We start from the raw sequence: 19,368 nt of genomic DNA, 5'->3' as shown, positions 1-19,368 counted from the left end.
GAAGCACTATTGCACTTTGTGAGTTTAGAGTTGAGTGGTATGAATTTTAGGTAACCATTTATCTGTATAGTGTGTTTTTTTTATCATGGATTGTTTAATACATTTTTAACCTATTGTCTTAATAAAATCATTTTTTGTAATATGACATTTTTCTAGTGGTTGAGTGTAATTTTGGTAAAAGTTGTAGGTATTGTTACCTAATAGTGTTCCTCCTCCCGCCAGTGGGGCACAGCATAAAGGCAACGAGGTTCTTTAGCCTCGGAGCATGCGCAAGCCTTTTAGGGGGGACGAATCTCAGGGACAGTAAAATTCGCCTCAATCTTTTTGATTGTATATGTGTTATTTTGATGAAACATAAATGGGTGGGTAAACTAAGGGTTTACAAATTATTAGCTGCAATCCTGCACGGACATAAATCAAGCATTTAATTATGAGAAAGAGATTTTGTTTGATCAGAACGGTTGTTTAAAACTGAAATTTCTGCAAATTCAGGAGTTTGCGCTGAAATGTTGCAATGGTGCTAATGGTGAAGCAACCAATTGGGTGATTAGTAATTATGTTTTTCGTTGAAACTGAAACAGCTGATGAAGGGAAATATCCTGAAACACTGACATGCAGGAAAAAGCCATGTGGAAAGTTGAAAATTTGTATCAAAACAAAAACGGATAATTTACACCAATGACAGCTAATAGTTCAGAATTGAAATACAATTTTGAATGAAAATTGAGAATTTAAGATAAATTGTGATAAATTACATGCACTTAAGTGCGTCTATACAACTTAATAAAGCTTCAAGTACGAGAATGAATCAAAAGCAATACCTAGATTCCGAAAATATAAAAATAGTCAGCACCGGACCTTAGAAGAACGTACTCTGCTCTCTAACATGTAGCACGGCAGTCACATTTTTTTAAATTAAATATTGGGGAATCCTGAGAGTGAGGAGAAACAACTATATGTGAGTAACACATTGAGACCACTCCACCACAATATGCAATGGTTTAACGGATTTGGGGATGGTTGCTAAACGGATAGGATTTGGTTGAGGTTTTAACAATGATAGAGTATAGTGGTTGTCTGGCTAGTGTATTTTTCTGGTTGAACTAGAGAAATATATTTAATATATTTCTATATATTTTACTTGTACTAGGGTTTATAACGTGCCAAATGACAGGCCTCTTTATACCACAGTGAACAAATAAGGGGGCTGGGGTGGACGTGTGAAGGATGGGGGGGAAGAAAAAGGAGAACAAAGAAAGAGGCGATACAGTATAGGTTATCCCAATATATTGCTCCATGGTGCTTTATTGCTCCTAGTGTGTTAGGTTTGCATGTTTAAGTATCATGAAGAAAAAAAAAATATCCAAAAGATTCCAGGCCATAAATAGGTTAACCTTGGGATAGGAGAAAGATATTTTGATTAATGCATGGCTACTACATCAACTTGGGGTAGTTCTGCTCACTTTGCGCTAACCGTTGGAAGAGTTGACTATCGCTGCCCCATGTACTGTGAGGTATACCCAGACCTTAGTTGGCAAAAATTGGGTTGAGTACCCGAGTACGGCGCAGGTCCCTGAAGTAATGTACCACAAAACGTTAAGAAAGAATATAAAAAAAGTGCCTTTATTGTGGAGGGTGCCAATTAGTTGACTCTTACTGATACTTCTATATGCAGATGTTATTTTAGCAGCATAATAATTACATTATTTTCCATATAAAATGTGGCATGCTAGAGTTTGGACACATGCAAAATGTATTTATTTCCCTTAAAGAATCCAGGGAATTAACCCCATTTATTTGTTGAAAACCGATTTCACACTCCTTCTGAGTGGTAGGATATTTTAAGGTGAGTGCAACTGTGGCACATTGCCTGATAATCACGAAGCATGCAGTTTGGCATGCATGATGGAGCTATTTAGCACCACACACACACAAAGTAACTGTTCATATAAACATGCAGACCACTAAGCAACGTGCTGGTCTTGGAAGCAAGACCACGCAGAGCAACAGAGGTTTGAACCCCGGATCCGTGCTTAGAAACCAAACTCTGGTATAAAGCGCGTAATAAAAAAACAAATAAATAATGTAGAGCTATTGAATTCTTATGTTTGCATTTGTGTTTCATTCTATACTTTCTGCTCATCACATTCTTTGTTGAGTTTTTGTGAACAAACCAGAATAAGTGCACAATGTTGATAAAGACCACAGTTGGTCGAAACACATGTCAACTAAGGGGCACCCTTCACAATAAAGGCACTTTTCTATATTCTTCCTTAAGGTTTTGTGGTACAGTACTTTAAGGACCCGTGCCGTACTATGGTACTCAACCCAAATTCTGGCTACTACATCAAGTGGACACTATGATCCAACACCCTAGTTATTCAGTCCCCCATCCCATAATTAAGGGGAAGAAACAAGGGTTTAGTCAAAACTAAAATGTATTTAAATAAGTGAATTAAAGGTGAAATCATTGCAAAGGTGGTCCCCAGCTTGAGTTACCACAATGATATAAAATCAGACATCTGATCTACAATAAATTATCTTCTTGCATTTATCTCACTATTTCTCACACCCAAGCATTCATTTCCATAATCAATTCTGAATACACATTGAGGTCTGAATAACAAAAACATTCCAATTTTAAGTCTGCTGATTAACTGACCATTGGGTTTAAATGTGCCACATAATCAAGACGGAAGATGGGTCGTAAAAAACAGGATTCTTCAAAAAGATTAGTTTCTCCAATATGCTTGCATCTTTAAACTGCACATAAATGTACACTAGCACATAATACATAGGACTTTAGCGTTCCAAAAAAGAGTACCAACAACTGTTGCATGCCTCATACTTACCATGTAAACATGGCACTGCAATGTGCTAACGGGTGTGCAGTTCATAACATACTTCCAATAACTTGCATTCGAATTCTGCAAGTTTTGGGTTGGGAAAGCTGCGTTATTCATTCTGAATGCACAGAAGTACGATTCATCTACCCAACCTGAGAGAATGGTCTTAGGGAGTTTTTAAACAAAAAAGTGTACCTTCCCATTTAATTTCACAGATTAAGTCCCAGTGAGATTCTTTTTCAGTACTTTGTACTCAAGAATGAGGGGATTCCACGAGATTTATATTAGCATAAGGTTTATGGGAACAGAAATTAAACATGCTCTCATTTCCCATTTCCTATTCACTGGCTAAGGCCTTCACAGAATACACATTATCAAAAAACAAATCTTCATAAAGGCTCTGCCTTGGACATCTTCATATCACAGCCCAATGTTAAATATTTCTGTAAAAACCCTTTAGGTACCGTGGCGTGCGGGGCTGGGGGGGCGGAAGAAGGAGTCAGAAAAATAATGGACATTATTAACTATTTAATGAAATTATATGAAAAGGCCTAAACTAAATGTCCCTATTCCTAAAGGGATCACCCCGCCTATCTAAAGAAACAGAGTGCTCGTCTGTCACCAGAAGTCCCAAAGTAAAATATCCTTGGTCCAAACCTAACTACCTGAACCTACCACTAGTTTAACCAACTTAAATTCATCTAACAGAATGTCTCTCTCAGGATGGAAATGTCTCTTTTATACTGGAGTTTTGCAACACAATCCTCTTTAGTAAGCTCTGGATATCTCCTCCATGGGCACTTGTAACTCTTGTAAAACACTTCTGAGCTTGGTGCTCCCTTTAAGGTTATGCTGCTTATAGCTTGTTTTGAGAAAGCCTCTCACACTCATGTCTTCACTAATGACCCTTTCACAGTCTCTCAATTCATCCTTGACTACTTTCCATGGGACTTCATCCCCTTATATAGATTTCCCCACTTCTGGGTTCTCTCTTTTATACTCTTTCTTCCATTACCTGGTTCTCTTGATAGTCTTACATCATATTCCTCAGAAGTCATGCTTGGGCTTTGATTTATCCACTTTGTCCAGAAGACAGTTTCCCTTCTTCCCAGGGTAATTGTCTCCAGTCTCTCTATTCTCCTCAGAGGGTTATTTGTTACTTTCTTCATGACTCGTCTTTTCAACTGTGACAGGTTGCACTCTTCATGTACACTTGCCCCAGCGGCCTCCCACTTTTCATGTTCTCCCCGATACCTTCATCTGCATAGGGGAACGCTGCAGGACTAGGCATGTGCTTGGGGATTCTTCTCTGTTGTCGGATTTTCTGTTCTGGACTTTCAGCAGTACCTAGTTCTTGGCTTTTGCTCAGGCTGCAGCTGTCTAAGGACGAGGGCGATAAGGAGCTCCTCGCTCTCCCAGCTGTGATGTCTTGGTATCGTTCAGCGGGAATCTCACCCACCATGAGGCATTCAAAGTCAAGCCACCACCAGCTACTGGATACTTCCCTATTCTTGGGCAGCTTTTCCCCCGTTGCAATTCTTGCAAGGCTCCCGGCATCTTACTGTGGCGTTCCTTGCTAATTCGAAAGTCGCAGGCTGCACGGCTTGTTATGTTATGTTACTTTGCATTTATATAGCGCCTTATGTACCATTGGTATGGTCTGATGGCGCTGGTAGGTTGCACGCCCTTGGGAACCGAAGTTCAAGTCAGTAGAGTCAAAGGTGCGTGTGAACACCGGATATGTGTGCAGCTGGTGTGGCATTCGTGAAATAGCTGCTTCTTAGCGGTAGGTGTGGTGGTTGAGAGGTCAATAGTATGTGTTCGTTCTGGAAGGATTTATCCAGACCGATTGTAGCTGCGTTGGGCCTGAGAAGAACGCCTGGCTGGGGGGGTGTAACCAGCAGTGTTTAGTTAGAGTGATGGGGGGTTTGAGGCAGATGTTGGTATGAGAACAGCTGTACCGAATGGTGTCATAGTATCGCTGTGTTCTATTTGAGTGGTGGTGTAAAGAGGAGAGTAAGTGTGGAGATGAGAATATGGTGGTTTACTGTAGGTGCTTGAGATCGCGCGTACTCGAATAGTTCTATGAACTTCATCCGTTCCATGATTGTTCCGTGCATTACGACCGTTTCAAGTGCTCAGACTGTTCCTTTCAAAGCTCTTTCAGACGTTCCATGTCCTCCAAACCATTCTATTCACTCCCATCCGTTCCATGCACTCCCATCCATCACTGCTCTACCCCTCCAAGGTGCAATCACGCAACCGGGCTTCCCCTGCGTACCATACTCTCTCTTCATCCTGGTTACTCCACTCGTTTCAGTTAAGTACACGTCTCTTCTTGAAGAGACATCTTCTGTTCCAGGCGGATTTGTTTCAGCACTGCTTTCAGCCAAATATGCAGAGGTCACATTAATTATTCTTTGTAGCAGATAGTCCCATATTTTCTACTATGGTGTGCGGCTTAGGGAGTTCCTCACAGGAACGCAAGTCCTTGTCCCCCAGTGCAGTTCCACTTGCCCAGACCCCTAAGGAGGGTCTTGAAAAGCAGGCTCACCCCCCGCACCCCTCCCCAAGCCTCAAAGAAGGAGGCTCTCCCTTGGGGAGAAGAGACGAATACCCTTGATTTGTCACAGTACAATCTATCATTGGACACACAGCTCAGACATTTATTTTAAGTTATATTTGTCATCTCACTTAGCTTTATATGCAGTCAGATTGCATGGTTTATTTCACATTTAAAGCCATGTATTTTGATAACACCAGCCCCCTTCGCAAACCGCCCCCTTTCTGGGTCTTCGAGGGAAAATAGTTGCAGAGTGCAAATGCCTCCATATATGGCATACATTTGTTTGTGCAGCTTGTTTTCATACCGTTCTGAATATTGATAGTTCATAAATATTACAAATCGCAGAAAAGGACATTTGGTAACATTTTGAATAGTGGACTGTTCGCTTCAAAACGCAACAGTCCCATATTCGTGGCTGGAATGGTTCCAAATGTATGAGCCAACATTTTTACCATAAAGAAGAGCCATATCAATGTTAAACGCACAGGGCCTTATCATGAATTGGGCCATAGCCCTTAAATGCATCGGTAGTGCTATTACCGCCACATTTAAGGGTTGGCCCAATCATGGCGCTGCGTACCGGCTTTCCTTTGAAGTTCTTGAGATGAGGAAGCCAGTCTGCTGTAGTGCAGACACCAGAAAATATTGTGATGCAGAAAACCAACCCAACGCTAGACTAGAACACAGGGGAGCAATGAACTGACTCCCACATCACGAGACGGACCTTCCCCGATTATCGTGGTGCAAGGACAGTGCGGGGCACTGGCAGGGAAGGCCAAACGAAATCCAGTAGTCCAAAAGGCTGAACACGATTCGTCATGAAGATGGAGGTAAGCAGGATACAGATGGATGGTAGGTGCGAGGACTCAAGGACAGCGGCTGATCAAGGCAACAGGAAGGAATGACTGGGACATGGGGACCAAGAGCTGGTCAGTAAACACGAAGGAAAGGGGAGCCCAAAAGGAAGGGGCTGGAAGGTCCAGAATGAGCAAACAGAGGAACCTGAGTACAGAGGAAGAACGGGAACCAAGGTTCAGTGAGCAAGGTACGAACAAGGTTCTGGAGCGAAGACACAGAAGAAACGTATCTGCGTAGAGATGCACCGTGTGAAAGGGAGGCTTGCAGGACGCCTGGAACGGTTCCCCGGCAACCCGGAGGAACCGCTGGACTGAGCATGCGCGAAGATCCCCTGCAATGGTGGCACCCATCGCAGCAGGCGCCCGGAAGACCCGTGAGTGAAGCCGTCACCAAGAGGGGAGAAGCTGTGAGGAAGGCATCCGGTCCCTCAAACTGCTGTGCCAGGTAGGTGACGCGACAAAATGGGAGTTTTAACTTCAGCTTTTTGCTGGAGGTAAATATGTCCCATTACTGCCCGTTTTGGGCCATTTATGGCATTATTACCGCCAGCAGTAATAGTGCCCCCGACCCCATTGGGTCCAACAGACCCAAAGGGGTATGGGAATTTACTGCTACTCGTGATCCAGCGCTAATAGCACCGAATAGCGGCAACGTCATTTGCGCTGGCGTCATCCTGGTGGTATTACCGGTTGTATACGAATTGTTCGTTTTACAACTGTTCGAATTACAATTGACCTTTTCACAATTGACCGAATTGTGAAGGGAAACTCCCCACAACCCCCACTCAACGCCAAACCCATATTATATATATATATATATATATATATATATATATATTTCAGTGAAAAAACTTTGTTAAAAGGGACGTTATGGTTAAGTTGCGCTATTAAAAACCTATCAAATTCAGTAAAAAAAACGTTGTTAAAGGGCCGTTATAGTTCAAAGTAAAACCGAAAAACCCGGAAATTCAGCAGTTATGGTAAGATGAGCATAACTCGCGCCACCGTGCACTGCTAACACTAACACCCAGGACATCAAAGATGACATCACTGATGTCATCACATGTGCATTTACTTTTCATGAAAACTCTGTAGGAGGGATTCTTATAATGTGGACCAAAACGTGTGAAGGATCATTTGAATAAATATCATGAGCTAATTAGTGCATTAAGCAATGCATTGATATAAATAGCATTCTATTATGAAGTTCTATCCAGTATACTAAGCAACTCATGCAGAAACTTAGGCAGTGTGTGCAGTATACATGATGAAGATGCAATATTCATAATCTAACATGTAATAAGTAGCTAATAAAACCCACTTAATACAGACAGAACACAAAGAGACAACAACACATACAAATATGAGTATATACAGGGACAGAGAAGTAAGCAAAAAAGCAGAAGTAGTAGCAGAAAGAATTCATAACCTAACTGATTATCTTTATGCAGAGAAATGATTGCTCTGTTTCAAAGGTGCTACTTACTGTATGTATGTGTGTCAAATGATGTCAGTGAACCCTAAGGAAAGGAGTGTGCGTACAATGTATACAAATATGAGCATATACAGGGACAGTATAGTAATAAAAATAAAACTATGAGAAAGTGCTGATAACTCTAATGATTATCTTCATGCACAGAAAGGATTGCTCTCTTTCAAGCCTGTGTCTTCCGCTATATATATGTTTCATATGATATGACTTGACCCTAAGTCTACAAATATAGTACCTTTTCAATTTTTACTTCCTAACGGTTACTGAAGAAAACTATGTGGCTTAAGTATGTCAGTAGAGGAAAAAAAAGGGAGAGCCAGCCATGTGATGTCATCAGTGATGTCCTGGGTGTAAGTGTTAGCAGTGCACTGTGGCCCGAGTTATGGTTGCTTTTCTTACCGTAACTGCCGAATTTCTGGGGGGTTTTTGGTTTTACTTTGAACCATAACGTCCCTTTAACAAAGTTTTTTTACTGAATTTGATAGGTTTTTAGTAGCGCAACTTAACCATAATATCCCTGACTTTTTATACATGTAACATAGAACATACTGAACCCATAGCTAGTGATTTCGATGTCCGCGGACTACCGCCATGTCAGTGGACATATCGAAAATCTGAGTGTGGTGAATGTAAATTTAAATAGTGTGCCCCATTTCCCCTTTGAGGTTGGCTCTGAAAAGAGCCTTTTTTTTTGCAGATGCTTTACAGACACCTGTTATTTTGTATTTTTTATTTTTATTACTTTACTCCTAAAATCTTCACATAACCTTCTCCAAAGCAACCCTTAGATTCCAAAACAGAATGGCATTTCCCATAAAAGATAAGGAAATGCCATCTTCTTTAAAATAAACAGCATTACTGGAATCAATATTCTCATTATTACAGAAGAACATACCAGCTCTAAGCATGAAGGTACATATGCCTCGGTTGATTACACACCTAGCATTGTTTTGCCGAGGACAAAAAACTGAACTATTGTCCCATATTGCCCTAGGTACTAATCCAGAAAAAAATACTTTGGCATTTGGAAGGCTGTTCATTACTGCTTGAACCAAGTGTTCCAAATCTGCCAACAAAGTAGGGGAACTGACATAGCCCAAATGGAAAGCACCATAGTGCAAAACTACCACATGTGGACTGTTGATCCTGCCCATATCTTCACAAACTTGTACAATTCCCTGTATCTTGCAATCAGGCACAGTGCTCCACACCACCTCCACTCCTTTAACATCAAAATTCTTTGCAACATGCCTGCATTGAGCATACTGTTGTAAACCATGCACAAACATATCGCCGAGCACCAACACCCTGATTTTCTCCACTTCTGCCATCTTCACTACACACAGTCTCTTTGAACACAAATCCACAACCTCAACATCTGATTGGCTGATCCCTACAGTCTTCTTTCCATGCTGGATTTGCTGGAAAACCCCGGATGTAGCACGCCCTGTCCGCAGACCGCATAACTCTTAAACAGCCCTTCTACCATTTCCACTTCATTCTCTGTGCCATTCCCTCATTGGATACAGCTAAGCAGGCACACAATACGGAGAACGTCCTCAGAACACCCCCATTTTGTTTATTTTTGAACATTTCAGGACACCGCAAGTGTTCTTAGAACACATTTAACTTGCCAGCGAACAATACAGACAACGTCCTCAGAACACCCCCATTTTCTTTATGTACGAACATTTCAGGACACCGCAAGTGTTCTTAGAACACTTTCAGCTTGACAACAAACAATACAGACAACGTCTTCAGGACACCCCCTGCGAACATTCCAGGACCCCACAAGTCTTCTTAGAACACTTTCAACTTGACACTGAATCCATTCTGTTTATTTACGAACATTTCAGAACAGCCGTGTTGTCCTCAGAAAAATCGAACACAACAAAAGTGTCTAGCACAGTAAAAAAACAGAACATTGAACCTATCTCATACTCCCCCACCCTCCCCAAACACTCTTACACACCAACACACTCCACTAAATACAATTTTTAATCCAAGTTTCACTGCGCTGTCCGCGGTCGTCTGCGAATGCAAGATTGCGGGCGCCACAGAAAATCTGACGCGCTTCACGCACCACACCGTCCTATCAGCGAACACGTCGCATGTCCGCGGACATCACGCATGCCACTCGGCCAATCAGGGCACTGGTCGCGGAGCGAACCGGGAAGTCCGTTCGCGGAGTGAACAGAGATATCACTAATTTTTTTGCCTTACATTTTGGTCATTTAAAAAAAAGAATACTGGACGGATTTACACCAAATTTGCAAAAGCACACTTTCGGAACCAAGCCACCGCTCCTGCCGCAAATTTGGTGTAAATCCGTCCAGCGGTTTGGGCTGTAGGTGTGCGCAAAGTTTTTTCCCATTATGTCTATGGGAAAAAACAAAAGTTTTGGGAACCCCCCCTATAACTTTGCCCCCCCTGGACCAACCCTCTCCAAACTTTGCAAAAGAAATTCAGAGTGGGCCATATACTTTTTTTGCAAAGTTTGGTGAGGATTCGTCCAGAGAGAGCGAAGTTATAAGCCACCCAAAAATGCTCTTCCTATGGAAACACCAACTTACCCATAACTACAAGGACGCTACCACGTCCATGTAATATATATATATATATATGGTCAATTGTGAAAAGGTCAATTGTGACCCTTTAAATTCGGTCAATTGTTCATTCGAACAATTGTAAACGGACAATTTGGGTAATACCGTATTACCACCGGGATACTGCCAGACTCCTGGGGAGGACCATGGTTTCCTATGGATTTACCAGCCTTTGTCTAGTTTCTGAGGAAATAAAACTCATGATGCTAGTAGGACTCTCAGCCAAACGATTGGGTCGGGTCATAAAAACGGTCCCTTTGTTCTTATTCCATTAGAACAACCATATGGTATATCTAATGAAAGGCAGGGTTCAAAGGTGAACACTCTAATCCCAATAATGTATTCTTTGAATTTCGACCAGTGCCCCGACTCTCTGGTCACTTCAGATCTTAATCTATGTCATTACAATGAATTTTATTTCCAACTTTTATCTTAGTATGTATTTATAAGAAGAGACTTGCAAAGGTGTGGGCTGCTCATTGCTCAGAAGGTCTCTTCTTCATGAGGAAAGCACACATATATGTTTACATTTTGTTTAGTCCCCTGGGAGACTTAACCTGTCCACTTGGGAACATGTATGCAAGGCTGAAGTGAAGTGAGTTCATCAGTGATTTCAGTGGAACGCTATTAATCATTGCCCCTAGCCAGCACATAGCAGATTATGTTTCTGTATGCCTGAAAGACCCATTTACTGCCACAACAATGACAATACGTAAACCAATACAAAAACACACAACCTGGCCATGTACATAACAAGGATTTTTTTTTAACTCTGAATACATCCACAATTGTCAGTTTAAATAAAAGGCACTCTTTTAAATAGATCTTCTCTGGCATTTAAAGCATTATCTGATTTAGGTATTTTCTTGCATGAAAAGTAAAAGGGTGCTTTTTTGAAAAACATGGTAATATCCTATACAATCACAGGATGATTAACTTAGCTTTTCTCCACCATCTACTATCCTGCTGCGTCCTTGCAGGCATAATTAGTGGTCTAATGCAGGAGCACAATGCCAAAGAAGGGTTAAGAGCAAACAAGGCAACAGGTTCATTCTTTCAAGTCTTCACTGGCTTTCATTCTGAGCAGCAAAGCAAAACTCTATTTGAACAGCACTTCTAGCTCTCGCTCCATTTTGACATGGACAGCTGTCAGCAAAAAGGGAGAGCATTAAAGAATATGTGATCACAGCAGAGTCTAGCTTTTGTGACTGGAATACATGTCTCAATGCAAACAATTCCAGGAATTGTTGCCTTCTGATTGGCCGAGTCACTGCCACTATCAGACAACACTAATCAATTATTTTACCCTCTCATACCCATCAGCAGGGACCACCAAGCAGTGTACCATAACAATAGCCCAAATCTTAAAGTGATCAATAGTCTAACCGATTGTAGCAGAAAGGGATGCTTACCAGCAGGGTGTCAAGGGCATCAATCAGAGTTAATGAAAAACTGTAAGGAAATACATAAGACATTAGGAAAACAGAGTAAACAATATCAACTTAAAAAACAAATGGTAAAACATGAAATTCGCTTTAAAGTAGTAACCAATCGAATCAACGAATTTGGAATAGTAATTGCAACAAACACATTCATCAGCCAACACAACAGACATTCTCCTCCCCTCATTGACTACTTTATCTGTAATCTGCACCAGGGCCCAATAACTTATCCAATCAAACTCTAAAAATTGATGCTCAGTTATGGGGGAATATCTTACATGTGTTGTTTAAAGACATCCTCACAACGAAGCTTACACCGTATTCTTGGCGACCGGCTATCTTGATCCCAATTTATAAGCACAGTCCTAGAACTTCACCTGAAAGTTATAGGCCAATCGCTATTTCTGATCCAGACTACAAGATCTTCACCTCTATTATTCTTGAAGAACTTGAAGTCTGGATTGCTAACAATGATATAATAAATGCTAAACAAATAGGTTTTAGAAGAAATGTTGGAACGGACTGTCGAGGGCTAATTTTGAAAAGTTTGCAATCAAAAACATTGAAGAAGCCAGGCTATGTGATATTTGTGGCCTCAATGGATCTTTCAAAAGCTTTTGATCGTGTTGATAGACCGACTCTATGGTCTATTTTAAGAGATCTATTGATTCCTAGACATCTACTTGAGATGATCATTGATTTATACTCAGACACAAAGATCAAAGTCAGACATAACTCAGCAGGCAGACTGTCCTCTGAAATACCTATCCTTAATGGCTTAAGACAAGGTTGCAAGTTAGCCACCATTTTATTTAATCTATATGTTTCTAAAGCTGATGAAGCCATCTCGGATAGGGCTTAGTACCACCTAAATTGGGAGAAACCGCAATCTAATGGGTTGCTTATGCAGACGACTTCTTACAGCTTCATCGTACAAAAATACATTTGCAAAAATTGATAAATGAATTTGTCGTCTTTATTACTGGTCTACACTTAAAAATCAATGCAGCTAAAACAATTATTTTAAGAATGGGTAAGCCAAAGAAAAAACAAACTTTGCTTACTTGGTATTGCGAAGGTAAACGTTTAAAAAGCCAAACCGCTCTGAAATATTTAGGATATCACTTTGCAGCTAATAGTGCGACGGTAATGATTAAAAGGCAGCTAGAAGTGAAAGCTGAAATGATACGGCGACAGATGGTGAAAATTGATGCAAAGTATTGCAAATTTACAGCGATACCTTTGAAACGCTTTTACACTATTTCCGGAATCCCCAAACTCATATGGTTTATAATTTTATGAACTCGAGAGTATGGCTTTTATGAAAAAATTAGAAAAGGATATGTGGAAAGGTGTCCTGTTTTTTATCCCTAAATGTATACCAATCCAAGCCATTAGATACGAATTTGGGCTACAATCCCTTGAATCGATCATCTTATGGAGAAAAATGATGCTGTGGAGGAAATGTTTGATAAATAACCTCTCATCTCTTTACACGATTGCAGCTAAAGACCAATCCAAATTTTATTGCTCGCACTTAAAAATGGTAACTGAAAAAACTTTGTCGAATGCAGGGATTACGGTGGTAATGCTGGTAAAGAAACCTTTGAAAGTGAAATTTATACTTCAATGTAATGACTGGCAAGTGACTTTAGATAGTGTCCAACAATCCAAAATAGTTAACCAGATACACTCGTTCCGGAAATTCCACCATGTTCTGGAAAACTATCTGGAGAAATACCCTTCTCTGAACTTTAGAAATTCATTCATGAGGTTCTGCTTTGATACCTTAAAAACAAACTACATCCTAAAAAGATGGAATCTCCATAATGGTGAATGGGGGTGGTGTAGACAATGTAAGAAAGAAGGTACCGAAGAAACCTTGAAACATAATATTGCTATGTCCAGCGCTTTTAAAGCAAAGAAATTTGAGCAATTTGTAACACACTTGTATGCGGTTGACACGGAAATGTTATGGCATCAAATTAGGCATAATACTTCTACAGTCCTAAAATTGAGAATAATGGCATTCTTAAAAAATGTTTGTGACTTATCCTGAATGACTTATATGAATGCTTTGTGCAACTTGTAACACACTTGTATGCTGTTGACACGGTAATGCTATGGCACCAATTTAAGCAATACCTCTACAGCCGTAAAATACGGAATTATGGTAATCTTGAAAAATTCTGTGATTTATTCTCAATGATTAATATGATATTTTTCCCATTTTTTGGCTGATTGGATCGATAAGAAACAATGTTTTGCACCTTTCTATTGAAAATTTAGGAATTTTATTGTTGCTTAGATTAAGCTCGAATGAATTGTGATCGAACCTGATCTTCTTAATTATGGTATCCTTTTTGATGTATTATCCTATATATTTTTTTACGATTTGCTACATTTATACTGTTCTTAATACGTTTTTTTTTCTATGAATTGTGATTGATGAACTATTTTGTAAAAAAAAACAAACCACAAACAAATAAATAAATAAATATCTGTAATCAGGAAGAATTTTATGAGGTCTGGCTTAACTAATAGTAATGTTTCTGGGACACTGCTTGAATTTGTTTTGTTTGCGTTTTTATTGATCTTTGATGAGGAATGAGCATCACCCATAATGTTGGTCAACTGAACATTGCACCATTTTAACTTTTTTGCCGAAGCTTGCACAGGGGTTTTTGATGGTGGTTATTATGAAGGACCAGAAACCAGAAAGTTTTTTTTTTAAATATATGTTTTAAAGGTTTGTTGGGATAGGTTGCCTGTGATAATCATCAATTACCCCACGCATCAGGCTATTGCTTAGGCACATCATTGGCCAGCCACTTCTTAGCAGTCTCAATGCTGCATGCCTCTACCCGCCATTAAACCCACAGAAGCCCCAATCCACCAGTGACAATGTTTAATTTAGGAGACGATCTGGGGAAGATTGAAGTTGGAGTTGACACAGAAGTTCTTGAACGACCAGGTGCACTATGAAGAGCAACATGTGGCAAAAGGAGATTTCCCAGTCTTGTTACTCCTCATACTCTTCTAAGCCACACAGACTCACACAGTAAAGGGGTCAGAGTTGAATTTTGCCTATTTGTTAAAGAAATTTAGAGGGAATGGACAATTCCCATTGTCCATCCACTATCACTTAGTTCTGACTCAGATGTATACGAATTGACCTTTTCACAACTGATTGTGGGAGAATTGACCTTTTCACAAATGATTGTGAAATGAAGGTCATTTAGGACATATGTGGATGGAGGCCCCCCGCAAACCCCTACCCAATCCAGTTATATTATTTATTACCCCCAACCACACTTTTTTTTATATATATAAGAAATTGTGCAGAAGGACAATTAGGACCACTATATTTAGGACAAAAGGTAAATTGTAAAAGGTCAATTTGGGTAATACCTCTGACTCGCACTATTTATCCTAGGGGGGATATTCCGCTCACTACAGCATTACAGGAAAGGAGTAAACTGACATGGTGTTACAAATAGTTCCAGTCAATCTAATCAGACTACTCGACGAAAAGACTGACCAAAGAACTCCTCCTGCAACAGGCAAAACCAGGAGAGAACCACCAGCAACAGAAACCCAACCAACAACCCACTGAACCGAACAGACAAGAGAACAAGCAAGAACCCACAAAAAAAATTAAACAAAACTACACAGCAGTCTGCTCAAAGTTAGATTCATGGCAAAACCCTTAACAGAATTTCATGGGCTACTAAGCGAAGGAGGCACAGATGTACTCTTTCTTACAGAAACCTGTTTAACTGACAATTACAAAGACATCACGAATGAAGCTATACCGGACAATTTCATATTAATGCACGCCAGCTAAGAAAACAGGAGGCAGAATTGCAATCATACACAAAGCGCACATCCGAGCTGCCCCACTCACCCCATCCGATGCAGAAGACTGTGAATCCCTCCTCACCAAGATTGCACTCAACGACTAAGCCAACAAAGTATTCCTCCTGATCTACAGACCACCATCCTATAAACCCAACTTTGCTACAAAGCTAGCAGACTCCATTGCCTTTCTATTAACCTACCACAACAACCTTGTCATACTAGGAGACTTCAACATTTGGTTAAAAAAAGAAAACCAAACCTCAAACAACTCACTCTGCACTCCTGGAAATATTGCACTTCAACCAAATAGTAAATGGATCCTCCCACAACGCCAGACACACCCTGGATGCAATGTTCTGCAGAGAAGGACTATGCACATCCACGCCACCTATAACGATGGTATGGAGTGACCATTACCTGATACCATTCTACATCACACTCCAAACTCCCCTACTGGCCAGAAAGGAAATACTCCATGTCAGCAAGAAAAGAAACTGGAAGAACCTAGACCTGGAGTCCTTAAACTTACTAGACTGAACCCTACAGTACAACCAACAGGACAGAATAAAATACCAAAGACAGCTCTGCCTATACAAATCAACAGTACTCCAAGCAAAAAACATACTACTCCACAAGAATTAAATCAGTCAACAATCCACAGAAAGAACTCTTCCTGTAAGAAAGCTGTCATCACGACACAAGCACTATGTGACAGGATCACCAACCACCTAAGATCAAAAATATAAACAATCTGGCGGACCATCAACAGAACACGCACTAATGCAACAACAGCCGAACCACAGACAAGGGGCGGCACACTGACTAGAGCAAAACTCACCTGCCTAGGACCAATCACACTAACTTTTGCCACACTGATCAAGGACACCAACCTTGCAGGATTCCCAAGGGACCCCTGCCCCTCTGGCATCTTCAAAGAAATCCTCAACCATAGAACCCCAGCGACACACTTCCGGAACCTAATGAAACTATCACTCAAAACAGGAATCGTACCAAATGCCTTCAAATCAACAGATATCAACAGGAATCAGAAAGCGCAAAAGGCCCAAGCAACTACAGGCCGATATCCCTACTTAAACACGTCGAAACAAACTGAATACTCGACCAGTCACAAGTTGGCTTCAGGTCAATGTGAGAAATAGAATCAGCACTCCTATAGATATGGGACGACCTGAAAATAAATGCAGAAAATGCCTCTGAATTGCCCCTCATACTGTCGGACATATCTGCAGCTTTCAACACAATTAGGCATGCAACACTAATAAAAATATAATAAAGACTGTGGGAATGTGGCATACAGGAATCTGCACTATGGTGGCTTACCTCATTCCTCACAAACCGAACCGAAAGAACCTCAGTTCATCTCAAAAACCCAAAATATCGCCTGCAGAGTTCCACAGGGATCCAGCCTCTCTCCCCTGCTTTTCAACATTTACATGTGCCTCCTGATGAAAATCATTTGAACCAACTACAACTACGCAGACGACACACAACTGATTGTGAAGGTGACCATGACCAGAGAACAACAACCTCAAACTGAACCCGGCAAACACTTAAATGGTCTTGCCCACAGAAAACAACGCAACCAACCAACACCTGGACTGGCTGGCCAGTATGGGAACACAACCGGAGATTTTCACCATAGTTAAAAAACTAAGAATACTCATGGATAACCGACTACCCCTGGAACCGCAAAACGTAATCACCAAAAATGCTTTCACCTTCTAAGACTACTCAGTGGATTACTCCTATACCTCTCCTTTCCTCACAGAAGCCTTACAATCATATCCCAGATACACACAAGAATTGACTACACAAACAGCCTCCAACTAGGAATCCCGGAAAGACAAAGAAACTCCAAAGGGTGCTAAACACTGCAGCTAGGATTCGACTAAAACTAAACTAAAGAGACCACATCACTCCAGCTCTGAGAAGCCTACACTGGCTACCAGTAAAAAACTCATTCAATTCAAAGCATTAAATACAAATTCCTCCAAGCCAAGATCGCCCACTACCAGCCAAGAAGGGATCTAAGATCAAGCAATGACCTACAAATAGAGACAAAACAGTACGAAAAAAGGCAATTTGGAGGAACAGTATTCTTGTGTCTAATTTCTAACCTTTGGAACACCATGCCCAAAGAAATTGGAACCACAGAAGACTACATCATCTTCAGGAAATGAGTCAAAAACGGGTTATTCAACAGACAATGACAACCACAAAAGGGACCCTGGCAGCCATAACCTTGCAGACGAAAAAAAAGAAACGCACTAAGAACACAGTCTCAGAAAACAACGGCAATATCAGAGGACCAGAACACCATGCTGCCCTCTTTCCCCCCACCACGTTGCCTCCCCAACCGCAGCAATTTCCAACAACTAGAGGTATCAATGAAGAGTATGCCGACCAACCAATAGACAGTTTAGGGTTAACACACATGTGCAATTATTAACCAAGGAAACTCAGACAGGTAAAGCATTAAAACATAAGCATCACCCTAACTGACCCACCTACACAACTAGGGCCACTAGGGTGAGCACCATCTCCTCTATCTAGTATAACCCCCAGCTGCACACCCTTTCAGCAGCAGACCGGACAACGAGTCCACACCCTACAGCCACAACTAACCTGGACGAGTAACCAGGAACACACTAGGTACAATAGTCCATCTGCCACCAAAACCCCTGCAGGGGAAGTCAGCCCCCTGACCTGGAGAGGAGGCGTGATGGGCCAATGAACCACAGGGAACATTGGTGGATACCATTGAGCGGCAACCAAAGACTCACATCAGATGTATCGCCAAACTGACCAACCTACTAACCCATTCTCCCCCTTCATGTTCCTCCAACATAACAAACGCCACTACACATGACTAGGGGCTAGCCACACTACACATAAAAACTCCAAGGATTCATTTAATGTTCACACTCTACCAACTCAGATTCTGGAAAACAAAACTAGAGGGAACTCCCTGGCACATAGTCCATATGTCCTTCCACACTACGCACATACGCACCAGCACAACAGACAGGAGTATAACTAACAGCCAACCGCAACTCTGGACTCTTATGGATACAACTAACCAGTATGCATGACCACAACTCACCCTAAAAAAAAAATTTAAAAAGTCAAAATCACACGACACGCACACCAACACAAGTACAAACACAAATCCGAGGCACCGAGTCCTACCCATACAGTTATAACACACAGGGCCTCACCACCCACCTCCCACATTCAAGACAACGCTCACAGACTCAGTTCCTCCTGGTTCTGAACCTAATCTATCATCCTATCCCCACTCACACACCCTGCCTTCCTCTCTTGATGAGCCACGCGAGTGCCTGGAGGCTACTGTTGGGTGGGAGCGGTGCGCAGTATAAATCAACATAACATAACAGGAGAAAAACTAGGGAAGTGAGGGCACCTACACATGCAGACCACAACAAGCAAATCCCAAGGTCTGCCAGCAATGCTATATTTGTTGCATCAAACGAAAATGCTTTACAGCTAGCCAAGAGATAGATTGTTGAGGTTGCAGGCAGGGCATAGAGCAGTGCACCAATACGTGGATCCACCTATTCTCAAACTAGTAGACTAAATCCTCGGTCCCAAATGGTTCAGGCAATCACAGCATTAGTTGGAATGAAGCAAACACACCTGGGAGCTTGAACCTCCCC

At 41.3% G+C, this 19,368-nt stretch overlaps 1 protein-coding gene across 1 annotated transcript in view; it reads right to left on the bottom strand.

Annotated features, from left to right (window-relative positions):
* EDEM2 (ER degradation enhancing alpha-mannosidase like protein 2) overlaps positions 1-19,368 on the bottom strand; it is a 411,530-nt gene that overhangs the window by 275,038 nt on the left and 117,124 nt on the right. Inside the window, exon 3 of the mRNA XM_069652257.1 lies at positions 11,780-11,819. Coding sequence (XP_069508358.1) covers positions 11,780-11,819 — 40 coding nt within the window. The remainder of the gene's footprint in view (positions 1-11,779; positions 11,820-19,368) is intronic.

The sequence above is a fragment of the Ambystoma mexicanum genome, chromosome 3p, assembly GCF_040938575.1.
Source record: "Ambystoma mexicanum isolate Mex_15411 chromosome 3p, UKY_AmexF1_1, whole genome shotgun sequence".
NCBI classification, from domain to species: Eukaryota; Metazoa; Chordata; class Amphibia; order Caudata; family Ambystomatidae; genus Ambystoma; species Ambystoma mexicanum.
Note: the sequence above shows the minus strand (reverse complement) of the source record. Positions and strands in the feature narration are given on the sequence as shown.